This window comes from Etheostoma spectabile, chromosome 20 (genome assembly GCF_008692095.1).
Source record: "Etheostoma spectabile isolate EspeVRDwgs_2016 chromosome 20, UIUC_Espe_1.0, whole genome shotgun sequence".
Taxonomy (NCBI): Eukaryota; Metazoa; Chordata; class Actinopteri; order Perciformes; family Percidae; genus Etheostoma; species Etheostoma spectabile.
Window position 1 is genome coordinate 6,211,321 of NC_045752.1, and position 10,375 is coordinate 6,221,695.

The following is a 10,375-nucleotide window of genomic DNA, read 5'->3' on the forward strand; positions in this document are numbered from 1 at the left end:
TTTACACGACATAACCATTTGCCCTGCACCAAGCGACCCCCAAAGGGCAGACCATCATTGGTCAGCAATGATGCACTCAACATGCTCATGACAACAACTGACCAATGAGAAAGGATTTGAATGCACCATGGGAAAAGAAACAGCCCCCGGTGCAGCGCATAAAAGTGTGAACTAAGAAGTTTCAGGACTGCTTCCATGTGACTCCGTCAGAGGAGCGTGGATCAGTCCGCTTCAGCTGCAGTGTTAGTGTTTGTTTTGTCTCTGATTGTCTTTGTCTCATCATCTTCATCACTGCTGTTGCATTAAACCTTCACCAATTCTCAATTTGACCCCCAGCCTCCTTTCTCTCAGAGATCCAAACGAATGCGATGTAAGTTATGAATTACTAACACTATTTTATGCTACTTTATACTACTCTACTGCATCTCAGAGGCAAATATATGTTCTACGCCACTATATTTATTTGATAGCTTAAGTTATTGGTTAGCAGATTTAGATGATTGATACTCTAGATTAAACTACATCAATCAATAGTTATAGTCCAGTAATATAGGCTATGATTCTGAAATGCATAATGAGTAGGCCTACTTTTACCTTTGTAGTATATTTTGATGCTGATACTTTTACATTTTTATTAAAGTTCAAATGCAGGACTTTTTCCCTTGTAGAGTATTTCTACACTATGATATTACTACTTTTACTTTAAAAAGTCCACTGACTGGTAGGCTCTCTTTATTACTGATGTGCTGCTTTTAAGGACAGTTTGAGGTTAACATTATCTGGCCAGCTGCATTCCAAAATCAGCAAAGGGGCCTGAAAAGATTAAATTCAGGTTTGTATTTAACACATTAGAAGACATAGCACATTAAGAGAATTGTTTTAAAGACACATATCTATTGCTTTCCTTTGAGACTCACTGAGATGTTTGGTATACTTTCCATGGTACGTCTCCTGTCCTTTCTCCTGTCTTGGTAAGTATTTCTACATTGTAGTACTACTTTTACTTACATAAACGTCTACTGACTGGTAGCCTATCTGGTAGCCTATCTTAATACTGGTGTGGTGTTTATAAGGACATTTTGAGGGTAACATCATCTGGCCAGCTGAAAACCAAAATCAGCAAAGTGGCCTCATTTATGTGGCTGGATTAGGATCTGACCAGTGTGGGAAAACACAGAGTGCACCCAATAGAAAATCTGATTCAGCTGGGTGCATTTTGGTAATGGGATCATTCTGTCAGCAGCGTATTGTTAATTATGCCATGTTCCTGGTATTGTTTAATAGACCTTTTAACCCCTGACGTCATTTACCAACAAAGGTTTGGGAATTACTTAATGTGACACAGACTCTTTGAACAACATAGTCAGCTTTAACCACAAACCAATTCATGCTTAAATTACTTTTTTTCCAGTGTTTAACAGTTTGATAATATAGCAACATAAAGGGCATACATTCATGTAATATAATCTTTTAATACCCCATGCTGCATTTTCAAATTGAATGACATACAAGACACAAAGATACAAGAGACTACAACTTTATTCCTAACGTTTTGTCATACTTGTAAAGACATGCCCAGTGAGTATGACAGGACTATATTTTCAATTATTGGCTGAGAAAATCTTCATTTGACACAAAATTACAGTTTGAGTGGCTCCTAAACCTTTTCTACTCCAAAACAATGTCATGTCATTTTGCTGTCTACATGTTGCTGCCCTGAATCATGCTCTTGTTTCTTTTTCGTATTAATCAGATTCAAAGAACATGCTCACAGCTTGTCTTGGAAGAAAAAGGAAAGGTGCAACTATTAATGATGGCTCCATTGCCGCAATTATTGCACTGCAATAATGTAATAAATGTTACCTATGTGTTTGAAAGTGTTTGTTATGAAAAAGGCCATTTCAAGTTTAGTTTTAAAAGTTCGGTCTTCTGTACACAAACAGGTCTTGTTTTTCATTTTTTTTTTGTGGGAAATGGATTGTGGAAGCAACCCTTCTCTCTGTTTTGGATTATGGTAAAATTATCTATAGGCATGCCCCATCTACCTTAAATTTCTAGATTCTGTTTACCATTAAGCTCTTAGATTTATAACTGGCCCATATGGCACTCATCACTGTGTTTTATATCAGAAGGTAGGATGGCCCTCCCTTTCTGTCAGAAAAGATCAGCACTTTTACCTATGTATCTATAAGGGAGTAGGCTATTACAAAAATTGCTCCCATCCACCCTTTTTATCATTTTATTGAATCAATGTTAAGTCAATTGAGATTTTTTATCTTGCTTGTTTTTCTCCGTTTGAGTGTGTTGTAGGAAATTGCTCTATTGCAGTTACATAATAGCTGACAAAAATAAATAAAAACAATTCTTCAGCGTGTGTCAGTCCAATGCAGGCTTACCTTCACACAGTCAGGGGATCAATGGGATTGTAGAGTACAAAATATTAAATGAAGCTTGAATGGGTGGACAAAACATACAAAAATAATGTGGCCCTTTAAATAAAGACTTGCAACACCTGTAGGAAGTTTTGGCAACAAAAATCAAAAGAAAAAGTGCAATGTTTTCGGTTACACGCATTCCTTAGCCAACCGACCTCTTGTGAGCTATGACATTTCCTGAAAACAATTCAGCCTAAATTGCTCTCTAAAATGGTTGAGCCGCATCATCTTACTTAGTAGGCCACACAGTTAGGGGGTCTGAAGGGATAGAGGAGGGGACTTGTCTTTAGCAATCGAAGTTCATAAATAATGCACTGTTTCCCATAGGCTACATGGGAATGATGTAATGGTTTAACTCTGCTGCTGATTTGGCGTACATCTCTCACTTGCCGCGCTGCGCCATGTGCTCCGTCACCACCGTTGCCAAACCATGAGAGGATAATCGTGTTTTGGGGGATAAAGAAAATAGTGAGTATTCAAAAATGGATTAGACCTATAGAAATGAATGAATAGGGCTCTGGAGCTAAAGCAAAGCTGGAGGCACATCTCCTCCAGCTATAGTTACGGTAGCCTAAAATGCAGGTGGAGTAGAGCGCTTTGGGAACGAAAGGGAGGAGAGCATCCTTCCCCGTTGTTCTTGATGCCGGCGTAACGCGTGGGTAAAGTTGCTGTTTTTTGGACACACTGACTGTGGTTGTGGACCGGACCACTGGTGTGTGTGTGTGTGTGTGTGTGTGTTTGAGTGTGAGACGTTATGTGGCTCATTGAAAGGTCTAAGTGCCTATCTCTCTTGTCAGACAAACACCGCGCGTCCAAGCGAGGTGGAGAAAAAAGGAGGGGGGACAGCAGGGGCAGACAATGCGGTTCTGCGATGCGTTTATTCCTCCGTACAATTTACACCCAGATACACGAAAACACGATGTCCTAAAGATGTGGAAGAATTCCTCGTTATTCCTTTTCTCTATTTTTTTAATAGAATTGAACACAATTCCCTTACGTTTCGATTGAGAACAAAAATAGAGATGAAATTTCCAATAGAAACCCCAAGGAAACAAGTTAACTGGGACCCCGAACAACAAGGTTGGTGATCACTGCTTTCTCATTGTCTGATATATTTAGACATGTCAATTAATATTAAGATCAACATTTTATGGCGATAGACTATATCCTACCTGATATGCAGCACATTTTTCACAGGCTTGAACAATTTCGCACAATTTCTTATTCTTATTTTTTTTATTTTACTTTGTGTTTTCTCTTTGGCTATTTGTAGTTTATGTTTCAATCCTGCAAAAAGGACAATTAACACGAGAAACAGCGGTTGGGGGTGTTTATTTATTCTCCATCCTCTGTGTGCTCAGTTGTGCAAGGAAACGCTGCTGGAGGCACACATTCAAGTGCTTCTAGCTGGCAGGAATAACTAGCGAGAAACCGGAAGAGATGTCAAAATAAAAGCATGTATAGATGCTGCCTAAATAACAGTCTATATATCTACATCCTTGACGTTCCACTTCCGGGATTGCTCCGGTGCCTCAGGAAATTCCCAAGGCAGTAATTGGCCAGCCTCCACTAAGAGTAGCGCCAGTTAAATTTTACCTAGCACTCACCCGCCGTTAGCATTCCATTGACTGCCATTCATTTTGATGTTACTTTGAGAGCGAATAACTTTACATCTGAAGCGTTTAAAGACTTTCTGTTCATTGTTTATTTTTAAAGAAACACAACAATGTATAAAAGGCTCCATTAGCCTACCTTGTATCTCACGTTATGGCTCCATAGCAGGCGTTTTTGTAAAAATAGGCTAACAATTGTGTCATAACTACGCAACTTACTGTCGCATAGTAGAGGACAGGGCTGTAGTCAAGTCCACCTTTGTCGAGTCCAAGACAAGTCCAAGACCAGGACTAGTCGAGTCCGAGTCATGACCGAGTCCAAAGAGATTCCAGTTCGAGTCAAGACCAAGTCCAAGACAGAAAAAAGGTCTTACGCATGACAGTATCATTTTGGCTTTCATTTTCCCTCCAATATTATAATCAACATAATAAAGACACCTGGACTTGGTCAAGACCAAAAAGCCATATTTGGCAAGACCAGTGGCCGAGACAAGTCAGAGTCCATAGAAAAACGGTCTTGAGTCTGGTCCAAGACCAGACTCGAGTACTACAGCCCTGGTAGAGGAATTACTGAACAGTACAGGATAAGCTCACAGTCAGTTTCAACTTACATTAGTCGTTTAAGTTTAATTACTAATGTTAACTAGCATTTTAGTTAGTAATACTTAGCCTGTGCCTATGTTAACTCCTAACATATTAGCCTACCTATACGCTCTCCGTCTCTGCAAAATTTGGAATAAGATTTCTCTTAGCACAGCCACCAGAAGAATTATAACTTTCAGACAGGTTGCTTACGTCACATCTACTTTGGCAAGCTCAGTTTGAGGCTGCGCAGTAACGCTCAGCACTTACTGGAAAAGTGCTTCTAAAAGCCTTCACTGGTCTCTGTTGAAATCAACGGGGTCACATTGTCCATTTCATTTACTGTCTGTGGAAATTAGCACTTCAATAGCTACTATTGGCCAGGTGTCCATGCTTACGCATTGTAACGTTACCTGATTTGTTCAGGTTATATCCCCTGACCATTTGGGTATCCTAACCTTAACTGACTCAAGGTCAAATGCCTAACCCCAAACAGTCGTCCACTATGGCCACACCAAGTGGGTCTTGGTGTGGCCATAGTGGGATTCATAATTTTTTACCCAGATGCATGTATTTTCTGTTTCCGCTTTCTTTGTGTTGGAATTTTAAATTTGATGGTTTTATGAGGACTATTGTGGACTGCTCCTCAGATCTCTGCATGGTAAATTGAGACAGCTAGCTATACTATCTGTCCAATATGAGTTTTTTCTTGCATGACTATTTTGCAGCAGCTCTTTCCAGCACTTAGCGCCACCCATGACAATTATGATTGGTTTAAAAAAATGGCAATAAACCAGAGCATGTTTTCTTTCCATCCACAAATGCTATGAGGAGTAGCCAGACCCTCCTTCCGCACGCTTTGGAGGAAGGTCTGGCAAAGCGAGACTACGTAAATAACAATGTTGCCTAAAGGATTTACTAAATAAAATTCTCAGACCAGACACGACTGCTCACACAAGGTTCATGATACCCAGTAGGCGATTTGAGGGAGGATGCCATTCAGCAAAATGAACAAAATGCATGCCCCTTGATCCCCTGAAGAGAGTCCAGCGGCAGTTTAGTTGAATATGTTTGTGTAGTAGTCTGCCTCACTCAGTGATCCTTTATCTGACTATGGCCTGACCATGTCTCTGTGTCAGTAGCAGTGTGCATTAATAAAGCCATGATGCTGTCCATGGTGCTGAAGCAGCAGACAGCTTTGTAATTGTGATTCTTTCAGTTTCATGTCTTGCAGGTGAACGAAACAAACTAGGTCAATCCCCCCTGTTAAAAATGAACATATTGCTTACTGATTATACCAAATAATTAATCTTATAGGAAATAGATGATTACTCATCATCTGTGCCCACTAATGTAAATAATCTTTTACACATGGTTACTTAAAGATGGGGATTTTGCTTGGTTTTACATTGGTACGGGACCTGGACTGCACTACTTATAACGTCCTCAGTTAAGGTTTTATTTTGAAATCTGTTTTTGTTGGAAGTTGTTGGCCTTTACAATTCAGGCTCATTTGACAATTGTGAGTCTCAGCTGGTGAGTTTAACACCTAAAACCTGTCTAGTACCACAGGGAATAATAGGGCCAAGAGCTGACCTGAGCCAGCCCAAAATGGACCATCATGTTAGTTTGTATTTTGTTCATCAGTGGGTAAATTATGCTTTTGTACACACAATATGCAGCTGACAAGCTGAAATGTTGAAAACCTGAATGTAACTTCATGCAACATTTCATTGCCATTATCGAAATCCTCATCAGCATCCACATAGTTTTTCCATTCTTTTATGGACCTGGGTCTCCAGTGAACACTTTATCTGCTTTTGCTCTGCTCTGGAAACAGATAGTGATGGCTGAGAGAGAGAGAGAGAGAGAGAGAGAGAGAGAGAGAGCGAGCGAGAGCGAGAGCGAGAGCGAGAGACTGACTATCAGATAAAAAGCTACTTTCCACTCAGGCCTTAATCTTATTTGCAAAAATCAATATAAAGCAATTTTAGTGGTTTGAAATGTTTTAGATGAATGCCACACTGCCTCAAGCTTGGGTTTTGGCTTTATGGTTTTAAAAGTTAGATATATACATACATTCTTTTACCTATGCTTTTATACAGTACATGTAGTAGTTTTTTTAATCTCTAAACTAATAATGAGATCCAGTTTTCTAAACTGCCCTTCACTGCTTAGCTGCTGCTGCCCTGCTGCATAGAGCTGATTTATTTAATTTCACTCACTCATAAGATAAGATAAAAAGCAATTAATGTCTCAGTAAGACTAGTTATGGATTTGGTCCAATTTGCAATTAATTTCCAGTGTTCAACTGCATCCATCAACATGACTACACCAAATACACCAGGACATATTAATGTAGACTTATATTATTTCTGCTGCTTTACCTCTTAGTCCTGATTTTCTAATTGATCTCATGTTCTAAAAATAGCCAGCCACCGCCCCTTAAGGGTTAGTACTATCAATTGAAAGTGGCAGTGTGGCACCTTCCTAAGCTTTTGACATCACTTTGCTGTTATTGATTCACTCATGATACATGCATTGACTAACAAGATTCATAGCTCCTGGATTAGAGTATAAGACACTTCCTGGACGCCCTTGACTCATAATACGATGTGTACCTGAGTGCATGCATTGTACTTAGCGTATCCCATAAGTGATCCTATCTCATGAAAGAGTGCCTTTTTCAAACAAATCCATCTCATATTCCTACCTACGAGAGTTGCATCAGGCTCCACCATGGCTCTGAGGAACGCCATGCTCTCCGATCTGAGAGAGATGGGGGCGTCAGGGCTGGAGGCCTAAGCTCTAAATAGCTTATCCAATATATACACATATACGCATATGCGCATTATAGAAATCTAAATTTAGCTGCCTCCAGGTGCTGGTTGACACTTGGTTGACCTGCTCCAGCACCCATCCATTTAATTTAAATCCATCCAGAAGCCAATGACTCAAAGTGGCACTTATCCCTCCCTCTCATGCAGTCTATTACAAAAATTGAATCCTGCTTTTCAGCAATGAGGGTTATTACATTTTCACCTTCACCTATACAGTAGGGGTTCACTTGCAAAGGGTGTGTTTTAAATGTATGTAAATGTTTGTTCAGATTTTTCCTTACCTTTTATGAACATTAATGTAATCTGCATACAATAAGTTGATTGTTGCCCCTAAATGATGTTCCTACAGATGTTCCATTAATTACAACATTACAACTTGATGACAAGGTTTTCCGCATTAGTGATTGAGGCGGAGGCAGCTGTGGGCTTCTGAGAATCTATTTCACAGAATTGATGGCTTAACAAATTCTCAGAATGTTATGATATTGTCATGACCGCTTTGACACAACTGTAGGCTGGAAACAGGCTTTTTTTGGTGATAGCTGTGAGTGTTGGCTTTGTAAAGATGAAGAGCCCTCAAATAGCTCAGAGTAATAAATCAGTAGAAAATCACTTTGTAATGCTTCATGCAGAATGCTATATAGATTTCCAATGGCTATATTGAGCTTGTGTCCACATAAAGTCGAGTTCAGTGTGCGAAACAGACACACGTCTTTCTTGTCCAGGTGGAGAGTCCAAACCTGTACAGTGATTTCTGATTTCTCAACGCTCAATGTGTCTTTTCTTTTTTTCCCCCACAACTGTAAGAGATTGAGGGCCTTTAGCCAAGAACAGTCTGATAATTTTCATTTCCCTAAAAAAAAATCCTCAGAATTACTTTCAAAATATACAGAATTGTTTCTGTCTTTGTATGCTCCAACACAAAGCTAAACAAAACATAAATTAATTTAGCCTTTTTTTCCCCTCTCACTCTTTCCTAGTGGCGGTCCAGACCAACTTGGTCCCTCCCAAAAAGGTCCAGCCTGGCATGGCTAAATCAAGTCTAGTCCAGGCCAGTGTGGCCACTATGCAGAACCCCATGGGCTGTGACCCTAAGACCAATGGTCACTGTCCACTGCCACGCCTGTCCATCTCCTCCCGCTCTGCCAGTGTAGTGGCCAGCATGGACACCAGCTATGACGGCACGGTTGCAGCGCTCCACTCAGTGATGAAGTGGAAGACGGTGGTGGCGGTGTTCATCGTGGTCGTTCTCTACCTGGTTTGTGGAGGTCTGGCATTCAGGGCACTGGAGCAGCCGTTTGAGAGCAACCAGAAAACCAGTATCACGCTGGAGAAAGCTTCGTTCCTGGAGAGACACCCCTGTGTGACTCCTAATGAGCTGGAGGCGCTTATCAAGGTAAGTTGTTGAAACTGGAGATGAGCTTTTGGAGTTTTACATTAAGTGAGACATGCCATTCACAGATTTTCCAGATAACAGCTGTTCAGACAGCCCTGGAAGAGTACATTGCATTTGTTGAATCTTTTCGTCACCCAACAGATTAGCTTGTAAGAGGATAAGTCCGTAAGATCTTTAATGAAAATGATCTGCTTAGTAATTCTGAGTGTCAATCAATTTGATTGATCGGAGGAAGAAAGTCAGAGGACTGTCCTTTATAGCAGCAGTTTTCTAGATTGTTATTTCCGTCAGGTGTAATTAGAGGATCTTGGGGTATTTAATTAATCTTGAAAAGCTTGGATGCTCCTTCCTGTGATGTCCAGATTGCCCTTTAGCAAATTAAGCCTTCAAATTTGTGAAAATAATTTATTGAGTCCAAACGAATGATAACATTGCTCCTGCTGTACTGACAATAAGCGCTCATCAAATGAATATTTATATATTATGAAATTTGTTCCTGTTCCATTTGTTAAATAAATGACATATTAACAAGTTAAAAGGTCAGAAAAAGCTAGTAAGTTGACCTTTGAGTTGAGAACAATGTCCCAAAGTGACTAATGGACTTCCATGTTCAATCTCTTGCTGGTTACTTTATGACAGGGGTCTCAAACTCAATTTACTTGGGGGCCGCTGGAAGTAGAGTCTGGGTTTAGCTGGGCCGCATCAAGTATTCCAAAAAAAACTCTATTTCCTCAAAAAAGGGCGCGGAACTGCCGGTGCTTTAAACCCCTAGATCTGATATGGTTGGTGCATTTCACAACAACAGACATCATATTGTCAAACCTCAGGCATTTGCCACAAAGGGTACTTAGCTAGCTTGACAACGGTTACGCCGCTGTCAGGAGACTACGGTAGCCCATAAGTGACATGCGCAATGACAAAAAGTTTCAGAACGCGCGGGCCGCACTAACACTTGACTTTGATGTCAAGTAGGGGGCCACAAAATATCATCCCGCGGGCCGCAATTGGCCCCCGGGCCGCGAGTTTGAGACCCATGCTTTATGATATTAGTAGAGATTGTGTAAATAATCACTAGAAGCTGTTAAATCAACTACTCAGCCACTCTACACTCCACAGAGGAGTGGCTTTACCTGTTGCTTTAATTTTTCCAGTCTAGTATCTGTAAATCTGCAAATTTCAACTCATTGACAACTCCCAGCACTAGGGATTGTTGTTATTGTATGTCTCCATTTAGGTGCACTTAGCCACTAAGTATGTATATGCATGTAGTTGGTTTTGATTCGAGTGATGGACAAATGTAAACGAGTGTTGCCGTAATTGCCATTAGAATTTCAAAATAGTACTATAGAAAATAGTATAAAGTCCCACATCAGCTGCAGACATCTTGGTTCCATCCATCCATCCATCTTTGTCCGCTTATCTGGTATCGGGTCGCGGGGGCAGCAGATCCAGCAAGGGACCCCAAACTTCTCTTTCCCGAGCCACATTAACCAGCTCCGACTGGGGGAT

General features: G+C 40.5%; 1 protein-coding gene across 2 annotated transcripts in view; it reads left to right on the forward strand.

Moving 5' to 3' along the window:
• The first annotated feature begins 2,726 nt into the window (after nt 1-2,726).
• Nucleotides 2,727-10,375, forward strand: part of kcnk10b (potassium channel, subfamily K, member 10b) — an 18,714-nt gene continuing 11,065 nt past the window's right edge. The window contains exons 1-2 of one of the 2 annotated variants that reach the window (XM_032500706.1): nt 2,727-2,903; nt 8,451-8,866. In XM_032500706.1, the coding sequence (XP_032356597.1) occupies nt 2,903; nt 8,451-8,866 (417 nt within the window). In that variant the 5' untranslated portion in view covers nt 2,727-2,902. Of the gene's footprint in view, nt 2,904-2,997; nt 3,516-8,450; nt 8,867-10,375 lie in introns of those variants that run through there. The other variant, XM_032500705.1, reaches the window with a different exon arrangement.